This window comes from Hypomesus transpacificus, chromosome 12, assembly GCF_021917145.1.
Source record: "Hypomesus transpacificus isolate Combined female chromosome 12, fHypTra1, whole genome shotgun sequence".
Classification (NCBI taxonomy): domain Eukaryota; kingdom Metazoa; phylum Chordata; class Actinopteri; order Osmeriformes; family Osmeridae; genus Hypomesus; species Hypomesus transpacificus.
This window is the reverse complement of record NC_061071.1, coordinates 457460-481924: the sequence shown is the minus strand read 5'-3', so window position 1 is coordinate 481924 and position 24465 is coordinate 457460. Positions and strand designations below refer to the sequence as shown.

At 49.2% G+C, this 24465-nt stretch overlaps 2 protein-coding genes across 4 annotated transcripts; both read left to right on the top strand.

Annotated features, from left to right (window-relative positions):
* Positions 1 to 23: 23 nt before the first annotated feature.
* Positions 24 to 10381, top strand: cnsta (consortin, connexin sorting protein a). 3 transcript variants are annotated; one of them, XM_047031055.1, is made up of 12 exons: positions 24 to 148; positions 2258 to 2344; positions 2647 to 2970; positions 3937 to 4373; positions 5734 to 5764; positions 6279 to 6365; positions 6639 to 6723; positions 7320 to 7341; positions 7449 to 7530; positions 7865 to 8490; positions 9500 to 9653; positions 9968 to 10381. In XM_047031055.1, the coding sequence occupies exons 2-12, from the start codon at positions 2335 to 2337 to the stop codon at positions 10174 to 10176; spliced, it is 2067 nt and encodes a 688-aa protein (XP_046887011.1). In that variant the 5' UTR covers positions 24 to 148; positions 2258 to 2334; the 3' UTR covers positions 10177 to 10381. The 3 variants fall into 3 exon arrangements, with proteins under 3 accessions (XP_046887011.1, XP_046887008.1, XP_046887010.1); XM_047031052.1 differs by having other exon boundaries at positions 2255 to 2344; XM_047031054.1 differs by having other exon boundaries at positions 2233 to 2344.
* A 2993-nt stretch (positions 10382 to 13374) lies between these two features.
* smyd3 (SET and MYND domain containing 3) lies at positions 13375 to 22293 on the top strand. The gene is made up of 7 exons (XM_047031318.1): positions 13375 to 13401; positions 13559 to 13703; positions 20926 to 20993; positions 21172 to 21279; positions 21372 to 21429; positions 21635 to 21866; positions 22272 to 22293. Exons 1-7 carry the CDS (start codon positions 13375 to 13377, stop codon positions 22291 to 22293), a joined length of 660 nt encoding a protein of 219 aa, XP_046887274.1.
* The last annotated feature ends 2172 nt before the right edge of the window (positions 22294 to 24465 follow it).

The following is a 24465-nucleotide window of genomic DNA, read 5'->3' as shown; positions in this document are numbered from 1 at the left end:
TCATCTGGATCAAGAGCCAAGGTATGGGTAAAAAAGACCGACCTGCAAAACATTATTCTATAGGTAGCCAGGCAGCTAGCTGTGGTCCGTACCCAGCAGTGCATCTCTGCGATTCGAGCATAACCTACGAACTGGTTTACTATTACTGGTGAGTAACTATAAATAATTGTTCTTCATTTGGCTTAGTCAACGGCATACAACTATGACATTAACCAACATTCACAATGCCTGCTAGCTTAAGACTGGCATCCAGATGTGTTGGATAGCCAGTAAGCTAGCTAACGCGCATTTACTGTATGTAAATGAGTTTGCTGGTTAAAAACATCAGCACTGGTAGCTGACTAACAGCAAATATATACCTTTAACTGTATGCTACGATTGCAGGATAGCCATCACATATATGGCTCTCATAGGGTGGCATCTGATCTGATAAGTTCCCCGTATACTGCTAGCTAGCTAGCATGTTAGCTTTGAATAGACCGAAAAGATCAGGCAAACACGATTGAGGAGGCTTGTACTAAGCAAGGTGGAGTACTTTTACAATGACAAAGTTAAAGCTAAAGCAGACCTATTCTAAAATCGGACCTTTATTTTCTGGACCAAACAGTCATGACTTGAGAGCCGCACTTTAATCGTCTTTAATTTCCCCAGGACAGCTAGTTGTATATGATTAATCTTGTATAGCTGGATTTACTGTCACTTGTTTCAGATGTGTGTGAATTTTGCCAAATCCACTCTGGCTTGGTTTTTAAAGATCCAATACTTAGGTGTGTGTTGCAGACTTCCAACTCTTGTATCTTCCAAGATGTGTGTGTGTGTTCCTGTCTTTCATTATTCATGGACCCCCCTTGTAGAAGATAGGCAGAGACAAAGAGGGTGGGTGAGGGATGGAGGAGGAAGGGGAGAGTTGGCGAAAGAGGCCAGAAAAGGGAGGTTGGAGGAGGTAGAGAGGGACATTGTCCAGCCCTGTGCCATCCAGTTCCAAGATGTTGGATTAACTCTTTCTCCCTCTGTCTCTCTTTCTGTCTCCCTCTGTCTCTCTTTCTGTCTCCCTCTCTGTCTCTCTTTCTGTCTCCCTCTCTGTCTCTCTTTCTGTCTCCCTCTCTGTCTCTCTTTCTGTCTCCCTCTCTGTCTCTCTTTCTGTCTCCCTCTCTGTCTCTCTCGGTCTCCCTCTCTGTCTCCTTCACACTCTGTCACGCACACACACACGCACACACACACACACACACACACACACACACACACACACACACACACACACACACACACACACACACACGGTGGGTCTGAGAGGTTAGGCATGACACAACTAAGCTCATCTGCCTCCACCACGCCTGGTTACACACACACATGAACACACACCACACATACACACCATGTATACGCACACACTCTGGGGAAATGAAGTCCCAATAACACCTGTAATTTAGAAAGCAAGGTTGCATAAGCCACAGCTGCTCTCTCTCTCTCTCTCTCTCTCTCTCTCTCTCTCTCTCTCTCTCTCTCTCTCTGTCTCTGTCTCTCTCTCTTTTCCTTTTCTCTCTCTCTCTCTCTCTAGCTATCTCTCTCGGTCTCTCTCTCGGTCTCTCTCTCTCTCTTTTCCTTTTCTCTCTCGGTCTCTCTCTTTCTCTTTTCCTTTTCTCTCTCTCTTTTCCTTTTCTCTCTCTCTTTCTAGCACTCTCTCTTGGTCTCTCTCTCTCTCTTTTCCTTCTCTATGTGGGATAGAGTCCTGGAGGAATTGTGTATTACCGTAAGGCCCAAGTGATAAAACCCTAGATTAGTAGGCGGAATTGCGCCAGATAGATGTGTATATGTGTGTGTATACAGAAAGCTGCTTTCCTTTGTGAGTAGTAAAGTACTACTGTGTAGTAAAGCGTGGAGTAAAGTATGTGTTATCATGCTGGACATCATAGTGCGTGTAGTGCTAACTGATCGACTGCCTCAAGCCTCTAATCTGAGACCTACACAAAACGGTTATCTGGTCCAACACGTGTGACAACACGCAACCTTTCGTATGCCTTTGTGTTGATCTAACGTTTAAGATGTTTGACAGCAGATATTCATTGTGTGTGTGTGTGTGTGTGTTGTTAGGTTGGGTCTTCTGCTGAATCGACTTAACCTTTTTCATGTTGCATAAAAGGTTGCACAGGAATGACACCAGACTCGTTTAGTCACTTTCTTGCTCTCACGTTCTCGCTCTCTCTCTTTTTCTGGCTCGTTCTTGCTTGATAGCTCTCTCTCATTCTCCCTGCAGCAGGGCTCTGAAGGGGCGGGGCTAGTAGAAGTTGGGGAGGAGCCAATCTTCATGCGTACAGATTGAAGTGTTGGAGACTCATGGATGATGGTTGGTATCATTAATTAGTTTGTTTATCATTTATCTAACTTTTTATTGATGACTGTTTATGAGCATTAAGGTCTATGATAGAAGTCTACTTTAGGGCCTAGGATGGTTTAGTATTTTTGTTCATGTCTGAGATACTTTGCAATGTGGCTTGTAAATACAGACTATTCCTCGACTCCGTGACCACTAAAATGTAGTAGCCTAAGACAGTACTTTATAGTTGTGGTCGAAATGGAGTTGTTATGCTAGCTTGGAAATCTGTCACCATGGGTACAAATGTTGTGCAATCTTTGTGTGTGTGTCAGGTCAGTGTGAAAGGGAGGGGCCTCTGGTGTCTGGGGGTCTTCCACGGGTCGACCTCCAGAACAATCTGTCACATGACCCAGATGGACGGTCACCTGACCGGAGCCCGTCAGAAGAAGATGAGGAGAGCAGCAGGAGCAGGAGGGGGGGAGGAGGGGGTGGAGGAGAGGTGTTTCAGCAGGACTCCCTCAACAACAACGAGGATGAGGACGTGGATCATGTGACGTTGGAGGAGGAAGAAGAGGGGGAGGAGTCAGAGAGTAGCAGTGTGACTCGTGGCCAATCACCTGACACTCCGATGACAGACTCCTCATTCTCAGACACAGGTAAAAACACGCACACACACACATTCATGCACGCACACGCACACACACACACACACACACACACACACACACACACACAACACAAACACGCACAATGTCATTGCTCAAGCAGAGGGGGAGGGACATTGGCATTAAGTAGCTAATGCCAGACCAGGGTCAGCCTGGCTAATCTTTGCTTGTAACTGTATTACCTTAGGTTACCCAACTGTCTGGAATTACCCCGTGTGTGTGTGTCTGTGTGTTAAACGGTTAGTGGACCAGATTAGACTGAATGATGTCAGAGGGACCACGTGAACTATGACCAATGAGAGGGGGAGAGAGGAAGGGGAGTGGAAGAAGAGAAAGAGCGTGTGGTGGCTAAAGGAGGAGAGAAAGTGAAAGGCAGGAGGCGGAGGAGGAGGCGTGAGGAGCGACGGTGACCCTGTGAGTGACCCCACTCTGTCGCTCCACCTTGTCCAGCCTCCGCTGAGGAGCCTGGAGGCTGAACGGCCTGTTAGCGTGTTAGCGTGTTAGCTGAGTCATTCTGACAGCATCCACTTAGAGTCTGTTAGCTCACCGCCGCTAGCCGTGTTGTCATCTGTCTGTCACAGCGTCTCTGGTTAGCCTCCTAGCTAAAAGCTAATGTAGCGGAGAGGCGGCGTGTGTGTGAGTGTGTGTGTGTGTGTTGAGCTACTTGACTGTCTGAGCCGAGTGGAGTGTTGTGGCTCATTACTGAGCTGCGTCATCACCAGCAGTGGGCACAAAATGAAATTTCTCTGGAAACACAATAAAGGATCTGTTGGTTAGGAGGGTGTGGCCTGACTCCTTCTGCTCCTGTGGGCTCCACACACACACACACACACACATCACAGTGCCGGTGGTTTTGCTGGCAGCACATGCCGTAACTTTATTTTCTTCATAAAGATTTTTGTACTTGTTGATGTTGTCTAAGTCTCTTTTTCTTTTTCTCACTTGTTCAAACTGTAGGCAGTCTGGTAGAGTTCCACGCCTCTGTTTCTCCAGAAACTACAGATCCCATCAGCCCCCTCACCACAACTCGAGCAGAGCTCCCCCAAAGTGACGCCTCACACTCAGGACTCCTCACCTGCTCTGCTGGATCTGGAATCCGCACCTTAGAACCCGCCTGCACTGCTGGACCCATCACCTCCACCGTGGGACCCGTCACCTCTGCCTTGGGACCCATAACTTCCATCGTGGAACCGTGCTGCACCGTAGGACCCATCAGCACCATCACAGGACTCATCACCTCCACTGTGGGGAGCAGCCGCGCCACAGGACCCATCATCTCCATCGTGGGGACCAGCTGCACCACAGAACCCATTCCTACTCCTGCCCTCCTGGCTTGTCTGCAGGATCTTGGGGAACGTGGAGATGACACACACCTGCCCCAGTACCTGCACCAGGTGATCCACAGCATCTACCACATATTTTCTGTGTTTGTGTGTTTGTGTCTGAGATGACACACACCCACTGTTGCATGAAAGGACATGTGACAAGGTGTGACAGAAAGTCTGTCATCTTGATTAGAATGTCTACAAGACAGATGGGCTAACTGCTGAAGAACTAACACACCTGGAACTGACACAAACGCATACAGACACACAGACACACACACACCCACACACACTTCAAGGTCATCTGTTAACCAAACATGTAAGAGGGAGACACACACATACATAAGGAGAGGGGAGGGGTGGGGGTGGAGAGAGAGAGAGAGAGAGAGAGAGTGAGGTAAAGAATGAGCTAGTTGTAGGTGGTTGGTGACTGGTTGTTATGTGGGGGAACTTTATACAGAGTTTATAGTGATTAAAGGCAGCTTATACACACTGAGGCAGAACTGTTAAAGCCTCTTTTCTTTTTCCTGACGCTGTCCTCCCACCACCCTTCTCTCTCTCTCTTTCGCTCTCTCTCTACGCTTTCACTCTTCCCCACCACACAGTGCAGAACTGTGTCGTGAATTGAGCCACAATTCACATTTATGTAGATTTATGGCAGAGAGGGAGGGAGGAAGAGAAAGAGAGAGAGGGGGACAGAAAGGTCAGTGGGTTGTTACCGCCTTCTTACTTCATCAGAGCGAGCAGCCCCCCCCCCTCTCTCTGTCCCTCTCTCTGACTCACTCACTGTTCCTCACTTTCTCTCTCACTCACGGTGGGCACACGTCCCTGTTCTCTGTCTCTGTCTCTCTCTTTCTGTTACGTTAACTTGGGAAGACAAGTCACTGGAGAGGTAGCCTGTCTCTCTGCCGGCATGCCCTTATGTCTCTCTGTCTCTCTGTCTCACTCTCTCTCTGTCTGTCTGTCTGTTTATCTGTCTGTTTATCTGTCTGTCTCTCTGTCTGTCTGTCTGTCTGTTTATCTGTCTGTGTATGTGGCAGGGGGTGTACTGCTCCACTCTACAGGTGGATGTGTGGGGAAACTTGGAGAACTTGGCACTGTCAGCAGATCTCTCTCTCCCTTACTGTCTCTCTCTCTGTGTCTCTCTTTGTCTCTCTCTCTCACATGCTATCTCTCTTACTGTCTCTCTTCTCTCTCTCACACTATCTCCCCCCCCCCCTCTCTGTGGTGTTTGCTGTGCTAGCTAGGAGAACTTTAACCTGTCAGATGTTGTTCCGAGCCTTGTCAATCATTCCTGTTTTACAGTTGGCTGGCCGGGGTGTGTCTGGAGTCTCCTCTGCCTCACTGCTGCTTGTCGTGTGAACACCTGTTGTTTTGGTTTGTTTACTTGTTTATGCTTGTTGATCCCTCCTCCTCTCCTTCCCTGCAGATAGCTGAGGCCTTCGTCCTTCAGGAAGACTGTATCCTTATCAATCCCTCTCTTTTCCTGTGTGTATGTGGCTGTGTACACGAGTAAGGGGGTGTGTGTCTGAATGTGGATGCGTGTGTGGTCATGACCATGCAGGTTGATACCATGGGTGAGGTGATACTGGAATGGCCCTGGGCTGGTCAACACCCTGCTCCTGACTCCCAGCATGCTTGTGCAGCTGCTTTCAGAGAGGACGGGGAGGGAGAGAGGAGGGGAAGGAGAGAGAGAGAGAGAGAGAGAGAGAGAGAGGAGGGGAGAGAGTCTATGGAGGGATTGTCTCCTGACATGCATAAACATGAGCCACGCTGCATGCTGATCTCTCTCTTTGATCATTTTTTCGGCCTCTCTCTGTATTCCTCTCCCTCTATTTTAATCCTCTCTCTCTCCTCCACCAACTTCTCTCCTACTCCCTCATCCTATCCTCCGAGTGAGTGAGTGAGTGAGTGAGTGAGTGTGTGTGTGTGTACGTATGTGTTCTGAGTTGGCCTTAACCCCTGGCGTGCCAGTTGAGAGGGCAGTGTGGTGTGTACAGCTGGAGAGACTGTACCATCAGAGACTACTGGCCAACCTCTCTACTCTGCAGGAGCAGTGGGGTAACACACACACACACACTCGTACAACTGCAGTCACGCACATACATACATTAACACTCACCCATGCAGTAACACCCCCCCCCACACACACTGTGCTATGGCGTTACACACACTCTTACACACACACACTCTTACACACACACATGCACTCACACACATACAGGCATATATACACCTGTGTGCTTTTTGTTTGAGTTAAATCAGTAAAGAAAATGTAAACGTTTGCTGAAAGTGACATGCTCACTGTTTGACCTTTGACCTTCCCTGTTTCAGAGAGACAAGGCAGGAAGAGCTGCAACACAGACCTGGAGACCAGGCAGCTGGGGAGACTAGCGCACGTCTGCAGCACACACCAGCGGTCAGTGTGTGTGTGTGTGTGTGTGTGTGTGTGTGTGTGTGTGTGTGTGTGTGTGTGTGTGTGTGTGTGTGTGTGTGTGTGTGTTTGTGTGTGTGTTTGTGTTTGTGTGTGTGTGTGTGTGTGTGTTTGTGTTTGTGTGTGTCATAACGGTTTTGGCGTGTGTGCATTTCCTGACAAACAAATTTCACACCCCAACGTAAACTCTCATATTTAGTGCGTGGCAACCATCGTGTAACTGGTGATGGTTAAAACATATGGCCATTTGCTGCTGTTGCACTTTATGTCATTTGAGCTGGTGAACTGCTATGGTTTCATCAACACGCACACTCACGCACACACACGCACAAGTACGCACACACTCATACACACATAATTGGCGAGGGAGACTGGCATGTTGCTAAATTTAGCCTCCTTGAGATGAGTAAGGACACCTCAACTCTCAGAACTCCAGTCACCAAGGAGATACCTACTGGGACTGACTCTCTCTGTCTTTCTTCTCTCTCTGACCTCCCTTGACTCTCTTGCTCTCTCTTTCCCTCTATCTCTATCTTTACTTCAATCTTTCTATCTTTCTCTCTCTCTCTTTCTAATCACAGACCCAGCACGGAAGCAGGAGAGGTATGGTGCCCTGGTATTTGTGTGTGTCAGAGAATACAAATTTGTGTTTGTGCATGTTTGTACACAGCAGTTATAATAATTCAGTTGTTTTGCGTGTGTGTGCGCAGCATGCATCTGCAGACTCTCTGTTGAAGACCCCAAGGTGTGAAGAGGAGACTGCAGGTTCCAGCTTGACTACATGTAGCTCAGGTGAGTGTGTGTGTGAGTGTGTGTGTGAGTGTGTGTGTGTTGGGGAGGTCTCTAGGCCTAGATGTTGTTAGTTATTGATGAACCTAAGGGGAGCTCAAGAGAACTAAAGGTGTGAGTTACCAGAACACACACACACACACAAGGACCCACGGGTATGTGTTACCTCTGAAAACACAAACAGGGCATTGCATATCCTGGTTTCACTTTCAAAGGCCAGACATACACCACACACACGCACAAACTAGCTGGTCTTCTTGTCTGTAACTGAATTAGTGTTCTTATCAGATCTATGTTCTTAATTTGACTTAACTTCTTTGAGTCTTTCTGCTTCCAGACTGGCTGGCTGAGAGTCTACAGGGGATGGAGGAAGTGCAAAGGGACTCTCAGGATGCTCAACCAATAATATCGTCTACAGCCTTGGCAGACACCCTCTGCTCCAATGACAAATCGGCAGGGGGCGGGACAGAGACTTGCCATTACTTAGAGGCCACCAGTGGTTTTCATGGAGATAAGTTAATTGACAGGCCCCCTGCCGAGTGTCCTGAAGAACGCAGATCAGAGATGGAACAAACCACTGCGGAGGGGGGCAGACCGAATCCCCCAGAGGACAAGGAAATGAGCCGGTCTGACCCTGAGGAGGTGGAGGATGCCGAGGAGGCAGAGGAGGCCTTGGAATTTAACGAGGAGGAGGAGCAGGAGGAGACTGATACGTCGTTGCCTCTAAAGGCTCATCCACAGGAAGGCATGGTGGTGGAGCTGCACCCGGAGGCCCACCTCCACCAGGAGGCCCACCTCCACCAGGAGGCCCACCTCCGCCAGGAGGCCCAGCTCCGCGAGGAGGCCCAGCATACGGAGCAGGAATGGCGTCTGCAGGATGGCTTGATGGGGGTGGAGAGGATGACGACCACTGTAGGAGCAGCTTCTCTAGATGATCTGGCCAAATGCATCACAGTCGAAGAGGTCAGTATGTGCGCGTGTCATGTTTTGGTGAGATTTGAGACAGTTATAAGTGGGTTAAGGACTGGACAGGCTGTTCATAGTCATGCTTATTCTGTATCACGTAGCATAAACAGACACACACACAACCACAAACTCATTCGTGACCTCTCTAAACGTCACCTTATCCCGAACCTCACTGCCAAATCAATACTCAGCACAAGCTTGAGTTTAATTCTATCTCTCGCCCTCTCCCCGAATCTGGTCCAGGGAAGGCTCTGGTCAAAGAGAACCTTTAAAAAAGGAGAGAGAGAAACGAAAAAACTGAAGAAAAGAGAGTGAGAGGAAGAGAGTGTAGTGGGGGCAGAGAGAAAGAAGGTATTACTGGAGAGGAGGAGAGGGCAGAGCGAAGAGATAAGTGGAGAGGAGGAGAGGGCAGAGCGAGGGGATGAGCGGAGAGGAGGAGAGGGCAGAGCGAGGGGATGAGCGGAGAGGAGGAGAGTCAGTGTCTAAAAAGTGAGGCAGACTCGGCCCTCATTAGGGGCTCGTTACCAAATATGGAAATACTTCCTGCCCTGGAGACGAGCCAGGAGGCCATGGAGACAGGAACTAGGTGCACATGTTCACTTTCTCTCTCTCTCATTCTTTCTTTCTCTCTCGCCCTCTCTCTTGCTATTTCTCCCTCTGTTTTTCTCTCCTTCTCCTCTCCCTTTTTCTTTCTTTTTCTAAGTCTCTCCTTCCCTCTTCCTTGATGTCATGAGGCCTTCCTGGAGGCTGGATGGATAATTAAAAAGCTCTTTATCGTCTCCTCCATCCCCCCCATCACTCCATCCTGCACTTTATCTACTGTCCTTCTCTGGTTTCCCTGATGGACAGCTTTGTCACCATCTAGTTGGAGACACAGTGACCCCTGCTGGCCAGGTTCTGCCATTGCATGTGGGCCTTTCTGTGAACCAAGCTAGGTTCTGTCTAATCAGTTGTGTGTGTGTGTGTGTGTGTGTGTGTGTGTGTGTGTGTGTGTGTGTGCTTCCAGAGTGCACCTGCCCCAGGCCTGGTGTCCATCCTGAAGAGGAGGAGTACTTGTGTGGAAGATGTGTCTGTGGCCTCCAGCTCTGCCCCTCCCACTCACAAACCCCCTGCCAAGCGAAGGGTCCGCTTCAAGGTGCCTGATGATGGCTATGACCAGGGTAAGTGTGTGTGTGTGTGTGTGTGTGTGTAGATTCGTTTTAAAACACTAACCAAACGCATTTGTATTTTATGTGACAGTGAAATGATGTCATTTAATAGAACCTTTTGCTTGCTCCCTACTTTATTCTCCCTCCCTCCCTCTCCCCCTCTCTCTCTCTCTCTCTCTATCTCTCTCTCTATCTCTCTCTCTGTGTCTCTCTCTCTCCCCCTCCCCCTCCCTCTTTCTCTCTCTCTCTCTCTCTCTCTCTCTCTCTCTCTCTCTCTCTCTCTCTCTCTCTCTCTCTCTCTCTCTCTCTCTCTCTCTCTCTCTCAGACATGACGGGCGGGGACTCCTGCCTGCTGCTCTTCTTGCTGTGTCTGGTTACCGTGGTGATCAGCGTGGGAGGCACCGCCCTCTACTGCGCACTGGGCGACGCCCATTCCCCCCTCTGCAGGGACTTCTCCCGCAACGCCGACTTCTACCTGGACCAGATGCATCGTGGGATGGATCAGATCCGACACTGGCTGACCCTGGGGTCATAGAGGAGGAAGGGAGGGGGAGGGAGTGAGGGGGAGGGAGATCCGACACTGGCTGACCCTGGGGTCATAGAGGAGGAAGGGAGGGGGAGGGAGTGAGGGGGAGGGAGATCCGACACTGGCTGACCCTGGGGTCATAGAGGAGGAAGGGAGGGGGAGGGAGTGAGGGGGAGGGAGATCCGACACTGGCTGACCCTGGGGTCATAGAGGAGGAAGGGAGGGGGGAGGGAGTGAGGGGGAGGGAGATCCGACACTGGCTGACCCTGGGGGTCATAGAGGAGGAAGGGAGGGGGAGGGAGTGAGGGGGAGGGAGATCCGACACTGGCTGACCCTGGGGTCATAGAGGAGGAAGGGAGGGGGAGGGAGTGAGGGGGAGGGAGATTTGAAAAATAGGTCTCACGATTGAACTTCCAAACACTGTGTGTGTGTAAGCAGGCAAGCTGGCATTGGAGGTGTGTGTGTGTGTGTGTGTATGCTCGTGTGTGTGTGAGGCTCAAGCCTCCGTATGAGGCTTGAGCCACACTATGAAACACTCCACTGACGTAGACTGTCAGCTAGAACTGACCCTGGTTCAGCTCCCAAGCTGGACCCCAACAGGCTGACTACACTCTACTGACCCTGGGTCAGCCCACTAGACTGGGCTCATCTCCTTCACTTGGACTATGGATCAGAATGATGCAACAGGAAGTGACACGTCTTCTCTTTCAGGCTGATCCACTCGAGACATTTTGAAGCCGTTATTTTTTTTAAAGCCACCTTTTTAAAAACACTATCCTTTTGAACCTCGAATATCAAGCAACTATCTATGCTTATAGAATATAATGAAATCATGTCTTAAACCGTTTATGGATGATACTTTGTTTTAAACTAAATATTTTATTCTTCTGTGTTAGTCCTCAGTGAGGACCAGTGAGGTGTTGGGCATTAGTGGTCCCACTGCACTCAGACCCTTGCAGGTGTCTTTAATCATGAGCCGTCGCCAGGCAACAAAGGATCAACTGTTTGTTTTGTTTTGGGGTGCAGAGCGTTCCTACGCCAACGTGGCACCTTGCTGAGGAAGCAAAATGTACAAGAAAACAAAACGCATTGCTATATGTGACCGCCAGCTTTCCTGGGAAGTTCAGGGTGGTGTAGCATTCACCCTGTTGTCATCCACTTTGACATCATCCGTTCTGGAATGTTCTCGTCCATCCTGGTGTCGTCCACAGGGTTGTACCCCCCACAGAGCTTATGCAACGAAACGAGACCAGATGCCTGTTCCGTGAAGCGAGTTAACAGAATAATCCAGGTTTATGTCAATTACTCTCCCAGACAGAAAGCTAGGCTTATTCTGTACAGGCCCTAGGACAGAGAGCAATATGCATGTGTGGAATGTTTGTGTCGGGATGTGGAATGTTTGTGTCGGAATGTGTAATGTTTGTGTTTGGATGTGTAATATTTGTGTCGGGATGTGTAATGTTTGTGTTGGGAGAAGGTCTCAGTCCCACAGGTTAGAGGAGACCTGGACCGAAGCATCTCACAGCAGGAGTGCTGGTCTAGGACCAGTCAGGCCTGCCACTCACCAGTGGGCAGGGAAGGCACAGACGTGGATGCGCTGGTTCCGGGTCAGCGTTGCTACCTGTGGATGCGTACGGTACGAGCCCCAGGTCACCCAGCAGCTTGTCAGCACCACTGGCATCTCATGCGGGGGGTGGAGGGGGAAGGCGAGGATGATGGTGATGGTAATTCTAGTAGCTTCCAACAATTTTTCTCAAGTCTTATTTTGACCATGATAATGAAGAGGATGGCTGTTATAATAATGAGGACTATGACAAGGATGGTGGTGGCAGTGAGGATGATGATGATGATTATGGTGGTGGTGGCTTTTTAAAGCGTGTCTGGTACTAGAATAACGTTAATTTGTCTGAGAATTGTATTTCCTTCAGTATGTTCGTATCTGAACTCAAGGGTACCCTTTCTTGTGTGACGATGGTTCATATCTTAAACTCAGTCTCTGCATTACCTCTTACGACCACTGATTGATCATCATCATTGATTAGTTCTGTCTTCATGTTTAAAAGGTGTTAATTTTATATCGTATTTTTTGTGTTTCGTTTTTGTCACTGTAGGCTTTTTTTGTTCTCCATAGTCCTTACGCATACCGATTCAGAAGACAACATAACTGATCGTTATCTGAAAATCTGGAGCACTGTCGCTCTTTGTGTCGCTCTCAGAGGTGACCAGAGTAGGCTGGAGTCTCCAGGGGTGCATCTCAATAGTCTAACGTGGTTCCCTTCATCTCCTCCTTCCGTGCCCATTCCTTGTTGCACTGGTCTCAGAACTCATCCTGTTTTCAATGGTTCATTTCCAGGCGCTTTCTCAACAACTGTTACTGATGGAGTCCATCTTTGTAGTCCTTGTTGTTCTTTATGGGTGAAAGATTAAGTAGGAGGCAAGAAGAAGGAGAGAGGAAGACACCACTATGCAGTATTGAGATTAGGCTATCCTTCCTTCTTTATTTGTATTTGCACGAGTGCTCTGGCTGGCTCAGGCACTCTTTTGTCTTAATGTTGCTTATTTTTTTCTCTGATTTTAATGTAATATCTGTTTTGCCCGCTAAGTAAAAAGAATTAACAACAGATCAAAAAATTGTGCATGTACCTTTTTATGTTCTTGTTTTCCGTTGATGTGGGTAACGCAGATGGTTTTGTAAATCAGTTGTACTTAAAAGATGATGCCTTTGAATAAGGTGACGTTTTATTCAGCACAACTTTTAGGTATAGAAAATTTCATAAGACACCGAGTTATTTACGTAGCTTTTAGGTTATGTATGTGATGAGGAAGACGACTACATAATGTTTGTAATATAGAAGTCGAGGTTGACGTGTAACCTGGCAACCAGACTTGTCTTGATGACTTGACACAGCTGTATGTTTCTTCCTGTTGACCTGTGGGTAAATGTCATTGTTGGAAACTAAAGACCGACTGGTTATTGTTTTTTTTTAATAATGAGTTTATATACCGGTATCTCGTGCATATAAACAGAGTTAAAAACTGCTGAAGAAATTGACATTTTGATTTTGGTCTTCATTTGAATTTTCTTCTTTTTATACCTACTGGATGAGGTCATCCTACCTACAGTAGTTAATCTTTAGTCAGTTAGTTAAACGTAGTTAATCTTACTAATGTAGAATTAGGCTATTATTCCTCCCTATGTGTCGGATCATGTCGGTCAAAAATGAACGGAACGTCGTAGCGTACGCCTGACGTAATGACAACACATGACGTTGACTACGGATGTAAACAGTTTTCGCGGTTTCACGTGTGTCAAGCGTTTCTTGAACCTTAACGTTGCTGGTATCAGTCTCTTTTGCTGGTAGAAGGATGTCGATCATGAATCCCAAAATAGAACGATGTGTTAGTCCAGGGAAAGGGAACGGTATCCGGGCAACACAGAAGATTCTTGCAGGAGAGCTTATCTGCTCGGCTCAGCCGCTTGCATCTTGTGTGTCAAATAAGTCCGCTAGAAAGATATGCCACAACTGCTTCTCAAGGTAAGGATACAACATTAAACCACGGTCAAACGAAACATTCAGCCTGGCATTCGTTAGCATTGCTCAAAACGGACATAAGATTTTAGTCTTTAGACTAGTGTGTCATGTGTATCACTTTTGAACGGTAATACAGTTAGTGTGGATATTTTATAATCAACAGCAGCGCGTTCATGCGAAATCAAAAGCACTGGGATTGAAAACGAGTCATAGCAATTTAACACCATTATTCTTGGCCAGACCATGCCGTTGCGTTCTTGCAATACTGTGATCCGGCCGCTTGGCGGCAGTGCTGATCCGTCCTCTAACCACCATGGTCCCGTCGCCCCGACCCTCTCTGAAGGTTCTTACACTTCTGTGGGTGGTGACTGAAGCATCGTGCATACTTCGAATTTATTGCAAATCAAACTAAATCTCCTAATTACTTAGATTAATTATTCATGATTGAGACTTTGGTGTGCTGTGTGCCCATGAAGAAAATAAGTGGATTTTCAACTCCATTATTTCCATGTCAACAGTGTCGGTGCATTCATTCATTAACATGTTCAGATGCTTTCATCCAACGCCACACACAGGAGTGTATTTGAACTTGAAACCTCTCGATCCATATTCAAATGCTTCTACCCCTGACCTGCCCATCTTCTAAACATTCCATCCTTTCCTCTGATGCCCTTTCCTTCTGCCAAACACGCTTCCACAGCAGCGCAGAGAAACAGTCTAGATAAAACAGTCCATATGACCCATATATAGTCCACATCAGTCCGTCTTGTCTCACAACATCTCCCTACGGGGCTGGGATTGTGCGGTTAGTGGAGTGTAATTGGTACAGTAGGAAGCGGAGCGGTCCATGAAGCCAGGCCTGGAGAAGGTTGTTCATGTCCCAGTCTCTTGGGAGTTCTTACTGTGGATCCTGGCCCTGAGTGAGTCACCATGGGTGTCTTGTTCCAGCCCCTGGGCTCTGCTCAATTTGGGTTATGTTTTTATGGTGGGTATTGTTGTAGATGATTATTTTTTTCATGAATGGCATGTCTGCTCACCCCTCTGAATGGGCTTAGTTTGTGTGTGTGTGTGTGCTTGTGTGCATGCTGAGGGCCTATGTACTCTCCGCAGTTGTTTTAGGGGAAATAATGTTGTTACAGAGGGCAATCAGACCTCAAAACCCTGAGCCCCACCGCACACACACACACACACATACACATACACACACACACACTCAAGCCTGCGATATGTTTTTAGTTGCTGAACCAGTAAGTGTGTGTACACATCCGGAACTGTGAGTCCACTGACCCGACAGTAAAGTGGTTATACACACACACACACACTCAGGATGGATCATGGAGCGGAAGTGTTTGACAACCGAAACAAAAAAAGCTTAGTCTAAACTCCTAGCTGATCCGCTCAACATGACATCATCTTGTGTGTGTGTGTGAGTGTGACACAGAGAGTGAGAGTGAGTGAGTTTGAGGGGGAGAAAAAGCCAGAGGGTGGGAAAGAAAGAGGAATAATTGAGGCCACAGGCAGAAAAGGTGAGGGGAAGAGAGGGAATGAGAGATGGAGAAGAGGGGAGGGAGGGAGAAGAGACTAGAGACTATATGGGCGCAGTCTGGTTTTTCAGGCCTGAATCCAAATTTACAGCCCCGTCGTGTGTTGAGCAGATATACGGCACTGTGCTGCTCCTGTCTGTGCCCGGGCCGGTGAAAGGCTGTGGAAACGCTTCACAAATCTTCCCCCTCTCCCACAACCCTTCATATTAGTGACAAGTCTGGGCTTTTAATAAGAGACCCCCCATTTCATGTTGGCAGGTCCTACATTAGATTTAGACAAGTTAGACAAGTTTGGCCTCAAGCTACCATGCTATATTGGTCTCTTCAGTGTGTGGGTGTGTGTGGGGGGATCAGACCAAAGTGCTGGTCCAAAGCAGGCTGATGGATGTCTTCATTGTGCTCCGTGCTGCTCCCCTCAGCCTCTTCTGTCGCCATAGGTCTTATTACAGCGGGAGTGACTGGTGACACTAATCTAATGCACCAAGGTGTCTGGCTGCAGGTTGCTACAGGATGGGGTCTGTGGCAGCACTGTAGGTTCTAGTCAGGATAAACGCTAGTGGTCGTGGTGCAGGTCCTGACCATGATCCTCCACCATGGTACTGCTATGTTCTGGAGGGGCTGGACTGAGGTGGTTCAGAGAGATTAGTATACAACTGACACCACTGCGGTCCAAGAGCCTGTGGCCCTCCATGCACGGTCCCTGTCGATGGAACACTTGGACACACACACACACATGCCAGGATCACAGACGTAGCTTGACGTTTATTCAATACTTCAAAAACATATTCAACTCCCCTCAGATTAACCTCAGACAGGCACTGCTCTTGCTAAGACGGTGATGTGAGGAATCAATAAGGAATCAGGGCGTGTGTGTGTGATGGTGTGTGTGTGTGCGTGTGATGGTGTGTGATGGTGTGTGTGTGTGTGTGAGGGTGATGGTGTGTGTGTGTGTGTGGGGGTGATGGTGTGTGTGTGTGTGTGTGTGGGGGTGATGGTGTGTGATGGTGTGTGTGTGTGATGGTGTGTGTGATGGTGTGTGTGTGATGGTGTGTGATGGTGTGTGTGTGTGTGTGTGTGATGGTGTGTGATGGTGTGTGTGTGATGGTGTGTGTGTGGGTGATGGTGTGTGTGTGTGTGGGGGTGATGGTGTGTGATGGTGTGTGTGTGTGATGGCGTGTGTGTGATGGTGTGTGTGTGATGGTGTGTGATGGTGTGTGTTGGTGTGTGTGTGATGGCGTGTGTGTGTGTGTGTGATGGTGTGTGATGGTGTGTGTGTGATGGTGTGTGATGGTGTGTGTGTGGGTGATGGTGTGTGATGGTGTGTGTGTGATGGTGTGTGATGGTGTGTGTGTGGGTGATGGTGTGTGATGGTGTGTGTGTGGGTGATGGTGTGTGATGGTGATGGTGTGTGTGTGATGGTGTGGTATAAGCAGTCTGGGTCCTTCTGTCCATGAGGCAGAGAGACCAGGGTGAGGATCAGTTATGTTATTGATTTAACATGCTGCACCCCTCACACCGATGTTAGTGTTGCTAAAACAGCTTTAAGACTTGGGGCTACACACACACACACAAACACACACACAGGATGGAAAGTGTCCCCTCTTGTTGGGAGGGTGTGTGTGTGTGTGTGTGTGTGTGATGGAGAGTGTTGGACAGCTGGAGGGTGGGTTAGTCTGGCCTGGTGCCTGACTGGCTTGTTTGTTCTTAATGAGATCTCCGGGTTTAGAAATACCTGAATGTACACAAGCACATACAAACACACTCTCTCACACTGGTAAAGAGCCACTACTAGCCATAGGTACACATGTGATTATCAGCTGTACAGTCACACTCAGAGAATGGGGGGGGGAGCATGGGTAGATAGATGATAGTGGAGGAAGGGAGATGGAGTAGAACCAGACAGACAGTGTTTGACTGGCATTCAGTTACCCATCTTAGAAAGCTCACTGTATTTGCTTAGTTCCTCTCAGCATGCTAAATCCCAACACAGCTCCCCCCCCTTTCAATTACACACACACACACACACATATATGAGATGGGATGAAAAGTCCGGAACCATTCAGTCGTGAAGCATACAAATACCTACTTTAGATAAGACAGGAAACATGCAGTGTTCACAGGAGAGCTCCATAGCAGAGAGACAGATGAGAGCAGGGAATGAGTTCAAAGACTAGTCAGCATTCCCCACCCTTCCTGCTTCTACCCTGCTCTCTGTCTCCCTCCCTCTCTGTCTCCCTCCCTCTCTGTCTCCCTCCCTCTCTGTCTCCCTCCCTCTCTGTCTCCCTCCCTCCTACCTTTCTCTATTCCTCTGCTTTCTCTCTCTTCCCTCCCTCTCTCATCCATCTCCCCTCCCTCCCTCCCTCCCTCCCTCCCTCCCTCCCTCCCTCCCTCCCTCCCTCCCTCCCTCCCTCCCTCCCTCCCTCCCTCCCTCCCTCCCTCCCTCCCTCCCTCCCTCCCTCCCTCCCTCCCTCCCTCCCTCCAATCATTGTTTTTTTCTCTCGGCTGCAGCAAAAACATTCTAAACATCTGTCCTTGGGTAAATATGCAGACACACACAAACCGCCTCACACAAATACGCACACACACACATTCAGAGACAATGCCTCACTTAAATGTATTGCTGTTTGCAAATAGCATTGTGTGTGTGTGCGTGTGTATGTGCGTGTGTGTGTGTGTGTGTGCGTGTGTGCGCTACACTAGCATGAACTCACACCGCTCCTTCAAAGACACAGCTGAGCTCGTATACAAAGTTAAGGCAGACTCAAACTGACAGGATCTGTTGTCACTTCCTGGTCTGGAGTGATTGGAGTGGCTCAAGTTACTGACCCCACCCCACCCCACCACCCCCGTTCTGTCTCCAAGATGGCTGACTCAGGGTCAAGGGTTAAACCAGGCCTTGGTTCAATCAGACATGCAGCTCAAAACTGTACACATACACACACACAGGCATGTCATATTAAAGTGAGCTATACGCCACGCTCGGAAATGAGAAAAGCAGTCAGGCACAACAGGACAGCTCAGAGAAGAGGACCCCTCTAATCACACACGCGCACACACACACACACACATCAGGCTGCGGAAATTAATTACCTAAACACACACAAGCATGAGCACACAAGCTCAGGTCATTAATTACTACACAGAGTATAGAGACTGGTTAACCAACCCAAACCTACACACACGTCTCTCTCTGTTACACACACGCACACACATATACACACACGCACACACTTTCCCAGTTCTTTGTAAGCCTGCAGTGGTAATTGATATGAAGATGTTCAATAGAGGCGGAGAGGGAGCTGCAATTTTAATTCAGTGTTACTGACTGGGGTTCTGAATAATCCCCCTCTACATATATTCCTGAGATGTGTGTGTGTGTGTGATGTATTCATGAGCACCCCTCCTGGCTCCCAGTACTCTCCAAAGCAGAACATCAACACTAGCAGGGTAGTAAACACGCACACACACACACGCACACACACACACACACACACACACACACACACACACACACACACACACAATCGATAAACACCATGCTCATGGTTCAGGTTCCAGGCCAGCAGGCTGTAAACGGTGAAAATGTGGTGAAGTCTGACACCACCAACACGCTTCCACAGGTCCCATCTGAGTTCTAGATTGTTTCTATCTGAACAGGAAGTGACCCGCCACTCGGATACAATCCTTCTCTCTCTGCCATTCTAATCGGCCCAAGATGAAAGTCCGTGACGAAGCCGTTTCATACTGGAGCGATAGCAGAGGAAACTTCCTGGGAATGTCAGCTCGTGTAGCTTATCTCTTTGGACACACGGTGAATCAGTGTTGATATTAGGAGACGCTATCAAGCTGTAAGAGTCATTAACTAATCCATCCCATATTAATACATGGAGGACTTCTTCCTGTTCCATTCCAGTGTTCGATTCGTCCATGAGACTAGTATGTTTAACTTGATGATGTGTACATTTCTCCATCTCTCACGTCTTAACTGACATATAGACGATTTAACCAATGAACAGCTGTTATTACTTATTAAATGGTTTATCCAGCCATCTGTACGGGCCCTCTAAACATCAGCCTTATTAATAACATGAATAACATATTCCATATTCATAACTGTGGAAGTACACATGCAGGCACAGTAGAAATCGCTCAACCACATTAACATCTTGTTGGCGGCCTCATAGGACTGGTAGATCTGATGACTTGTGGCCTAATGTCTGTCAGCGTGTTCTAGAATGTCCCATCGCTGTTCCTGTGTGTTCCAGAACGTCCCATCTGCTTCAACGTGTTCTAGAATGTCCCATCTCTGTTTTCACATATTCTAGAAGGCCTAATTTCTAACCTTCCCACAGTGACTGGCATACTTCCCATGTCCCCAGTGGGTGTGTCTTTGCCTGTACTTACACCCTCTACACCCTGTTTGTTTTCTTTGTTGATAGAAGGCTCTACTTAGCTGCTTCATGTCTATCTGGAGGGCCAATCAGACAGCCTCTTATCGTGATTGGCCATTAGGAGGCCCTGAGAGTCATGTCACTGACACACAGATCTGGAGAGGCTTCAGATAAACAGCTTGGTTTGGATTAGACTGTCTGGAAATGTGTGTGTCTGGTCTAGTGCTCTGCCTGTCCTAAGTTCAGACATTTGACAAGTTCCATTTGTAGTTACTTCACTTATCTTCACACAATGTTGTGTGTTTCTTTGTGTGGTAGGGGGAGGAGGTGTCGAGCCAAAAACAGCTGTAAGATTCAGACACTGAGACAAATCGAGAGAGATTTGACCAACAGTCACATGTTCCATGTTATCAGGTTGAGAAGAAGCAGGTGTGTGTGTGAAATAATAAATCAATCTTGTCTAATCTTTAAGTATATACCCCAGGAAGATGCAACGTCTCAATGCTTGTGACAAAGTTCTCTCTCACACACACACACACACACACACACACACACACACAGTCAGAACTCCACTTAGTCTTCCTCAGGCTACATGAGAGCCCTAGTATGCGTGGGCCCTTGCACTCTGTGTGTCTCCACTCAGCTTGAATCATAACACACTTAACACCCTCTCCAAGGATCCCATGTCGCTGCACACACACACACTTTGCGTCTCTGGGGGGGTCTCTGGGGGGGTCTCTGGGGGGGGTCTCTGGGGGGTCGTAGATATAGCAGGAACACTGGGCAGTGTATTAGTCTGTCATGAGGATGTGAACCATGAATATCTGACCAAGACATTCAGAGATCTGCAATGCCTCTCAATATGACACATACTACACAAACACACACATACTACACACACACACACATACTACACACACACATACTACATACACAATACTGGAAACAGGAGTTCTGGAAAACATAAAGATTATAGGAAATGGGCTCCAAGTTCCCAGACATAAACACAGACACACAGACACACACACCCGGCCTGTGAGTGTGCTGATCCTGGTTTCAGACACAGACAGACAGACACACAGACAGACAGACAGACAGACACCCGGCCTGTGAGTGTGCTGATCCTGGTTTCAGACACAGACAGACAGACACACAGACAGACAGACAGACAGACACCCGGCCTGTGAGTGTGCTGATCCTGGTTTCAGACACAGACAGACAGACACACAGACAGACAGACAGACAGACACCCGGCCTGTGAGTGTGCTGATCCTGGTTTCTGTCCTGCAGGTGTGAGTCTCTCCTCAGGTGTTCTCAGTGTCGGTCTGCACACGCTACTGTCACACACCGCCTGCCAGGTACGTCTACAGAACCCGGTGTGTGTGTGTATGTGCATGTGTGTCTGCATGTGTGTGTCTACACACTTGCTTTCCACATCACTCACAAACACTACAACCCCTCGAATTGTCATGGCACTTTTGACCTTGTGTTTTATTCGATATCATAGTTTGATACGGTTCTTCCTGCCCCTCTCAGAGAAGAGCCTGGCCAGAGCACAAGCGAGAATGCAGCTCCCTCCGCTCCCTCCTTCCCAGAATGCCGTCTGATTCTGTCCGGCTGGCTGCCAGGATCATCTTCAGGCTGGTGCGGAAGGCTCCGGAACGCACCACACGTCCTGATGGCTGTCCTCGTCACAGTGTTAACTCTGTTCTCCTGTGGTTGTGTCTCCTGTGTAGCTGGACCCGTCTCCTGGTTCCTCAGAGGAGCTGTATTCATTAGAGGAACATGAAACACGTGGGTCTGTGTGTGTGTGTGTGTGGGTTACAGAAAGAGAGTGTGTGTGTGTGTATTAGAGTGAATGTGTGTCAATGTGTGTGTGTACTAGAGTGTGTGTGTGTATTAGAATATGTGTGTGTGCATGCTGTGCTGTTAGACTCCGATTCGCCGTCTGTTCTTATTCATTTGATCATTTTGAACACTGTGTGTGTGTTTTCTGCAGACCTCGGCGTGATGAGTGAGGAGAAGAGGGAGGGTCTGACTCAGCTGGGCTCCGTGCTTCAGCTCTACCTCCAACAGGAAGTACCGGCCCTCTCACAGGAAGCGACATCTCCTCTCCCACCAGGCCTGGACCCTCTCAGTCTGCTGGCCCGAGTGAGTTACACACACTCGCACACGCTCACACACACACACATGCTTTCTCACACACACAAACAAACAAACACACAGTCATGCATGTACAGTATACTAATCAGTGTGTTTGTGTCTGTGAGGCCGAGAGGCTGCAGTGCTGTGCAAACACACACCTGCTTTACATCATCACTGCTTCTCAGGAAACAAGCAGAAAGCCTTCACAACAACAGGAAGCTCCTCACAAGTGGGAGGGATGCAGGGCTTGAAAAAGTGATTTAACCCGATTTAGTACACACTCACACAAATACTATTTGGGCATGATTAGCTTGGACAGGACTTCATTGAATCTCCATCCCAAATGAGTAAGGGGCTGGTGAGGGCGCTGAGCCGAGCCTTTCCCCTGCACCAGGACTCCCTCATCAGCCTGGACTCCTCGTCTCTCCCCTGGGAGAGATGGAGGGTGGTTCTGCTTCACAAATGTATTTATTTATTCCTCATTAATTCAGGAAGATCCTCAACATTGCCTAGTGTGGAGGTGGAATTTCCAATTAAGATGGCACAGCAGTGTGTGTGTGTGTGTGAATGCTTACTGTATGTACGTGCTCTGCACTGAGATGTGTGTGTGTGTGTGTGAGAGTGATGCAGAAATTGAAAATCTGGGAAATCCTGAATAATCTGGGAAGATTCCGATGGGAGTTAGGGTTAGGAAGGAGTTGCTGGTTTGGAGTGGGATATTTCTCAGAGAGAGAGAGAGAGGGGGACGAGAGAGGGAGGAGGACAGAGGGAGGAGGAGAGAGGGAGGAGGAGAGAGGGAGGAGGAGGAGAGGCGAGGAGGAGGAGAGGGAGAGGAGAGAGGGGGGACGAGAGAGGGAGGAGGACAGAGGGAGGAGGAGAGAGGGAGGAGGAGAGAGGGGGAGGAGAGAGGGAGGAGGACAGAGGGAGAGGAGAGAGGGAGAGGAGAGAGGGGGACGAGAGAGGGAGGAGGACAGAGGAGGAGGAGAGAGGGAGGAGGAGAGAGGGGAGGAGAGAGGAGGAGAGAGGGAGGAGGAGAGAGGGGGAGGAGAGAGGAGAGGAGAGAGAGGGAGGAGGAGAGAGGGGGAGGAGAGAGGGGGAGGAGAGAGGGAGGAGGAGAGAGGGAGAGGAGAGAGGGAGGAGGAGAGAGGGGGAGGAGAGAGGGAGGAGGAGAGAGGGAGGAGAGAGGGGGGAGGAGAGAGGTAGAGGAGAGAGGGGGGAGGAGAGAAGGGGGGAGGAGAGAGGGGAGGAGAGAGGGGGAGGAGAGAGGGGGAGGAGAGAGGGAGGAGGAGAGAGGGGGAGGAGAGAGGGAGGAGGAGAGAGGGGGAGGAGAGAGGGAGGAGGAGAGAGGGAGAGGAGAGAGGGGGAGGAGAGAGGGGGAGGAGAGAGGGAGGAGGAAGAGAGGGGGAGGAGAGAGGGGAGGAGGAGAGAGGGAGGAGGAGAGAGGGGGGAGGAGAGAGGGGGAGGAGAGAGGGAGGAGGAGAGAGGGGGGAGGAGAGAGGGGGAGGAGAGAGGGGGAGGAGAGAGGGAGGAGGAGAGAGGGGGAGGAGAGAGGGGGAGGAGAGAGGAGGAGGAGAGAGGGGGAGGAGAGAGGGAGGAGGAGAGAGGGGAGGAGAGAGGGGGAGGAGAGAGGGAGGAGGAGAGAGGGGAGAGGAGAGAGGGAGGAGGAGAGAGGGAGGAGGAGAGAGGGAGGAGGAGAGAGGGGGAGGAGAGAGGGGAGAGAGAGGGAGAGGAGAGAGGGAGGCGGCGCGCGGGGGCGGAGAGAGGGGGGCGGAGCGACGGCGGAGGCGAGAGGGGGCGGCGCCAGCGGGCGGAGAAAGAGGAGAGATGGTAATCCAAGCCATTGTCCTAGACAGTCATACCACACACACACGTACACACACACACACCCCACGTCTGATAACACTAATAGGGACAACACAACCCCGTGGTACATGCTGTCACTAGCTACCAAAGCTGTTGAAGAAACTCTTAGCACCTACCCTCTGACAGACACACCACACACACACACATTCTACCTACTGCATGGTTGTGCTTGACTGACTGGCTGGCCCTTTGAATGATGTCATGGAGGATGAATTCCAGTGATGAAGGCGAAGTGAAGGGTGAGATCATGAACATCCCATAATCACCACCAGCCTGTAGTCATGATAATGTCACAGTGCCAGTAGAGTGGGTCAGGGGCTGAGACAAAGTTTAACCTTCAGCAACCTTGCAACAATACACACACACACGCTCTGACACACACACGCTCTGACACACACACGCTCTGACACACACACACGCTCTGACACACACGCTCTGACACACACACAGCTCTGACACACACACGCTCTGACACACACACGCGTGTGGGAGGTTGAGGGCAGACTGTTCTACAGGACACCAACAGGGGGCACTGTGGCCTCGTGTGTGTTAGGACTGCAGCCCTTAACCATCCTCCCTCCCTCCCTCCCACCCTACTCCCACCCTCCGACCGTCTGTCCCTCTCTCGCTCTCTCTCTCTCTCTCTCTCTCTCTTTAATGGCTAAAGTGAATGAGTGATATGCTGAGGTGATTGCTTCCTGTGTTTAAAATACCCTGTATATGTTTCATTACTTTTTAAAAGCATATCTAGTCAAGCTGTGTGTTTGTGGGAGAGAGAGAGCAAGAGGAAAGGGAGAGGAAAGAGCGAGAGAGAGAGGGGAG

Bases quoted from the DNA above. Each gene is read 5' to 3' on its own strand.
- cnsta (XM_047031055.1), top strand. The intron at 2,971-3,936 runs GTAAAAACACGC...TTCAAACTGTAG, and splicing joins CTCCTCATTCTCAGACACAG to GCAGTCTGGTAGAGTTCCAC. The intron at 4,374-5,733 runs GTGATCCACAGC...CCTTCCCTGCAG, and splicing joins TGCCCCAGTACCTGCACCAG to ATAGCTGAGGCCTTCGTCCT.
- smyd3 (XM_047031318.1), top strand. From the start codon at position 13,375: ATGTCGGTCAAAAATGAACGGAACGTC. The intron at 20,994-21,171 runs GTACGTCTACAG...TGCCCCTCTCAG, and splicing joins TGTCACACACCGCCTGCCAG to AGAAGAGCCTGGCCAGAGCA. The intron at 21,867-22,271 runs CATGTACAGTAT...TCATTAATTCAG, and splicing joins CAAACAAACACACAGTCATG to GAAGATCCTCAACATTGCCT.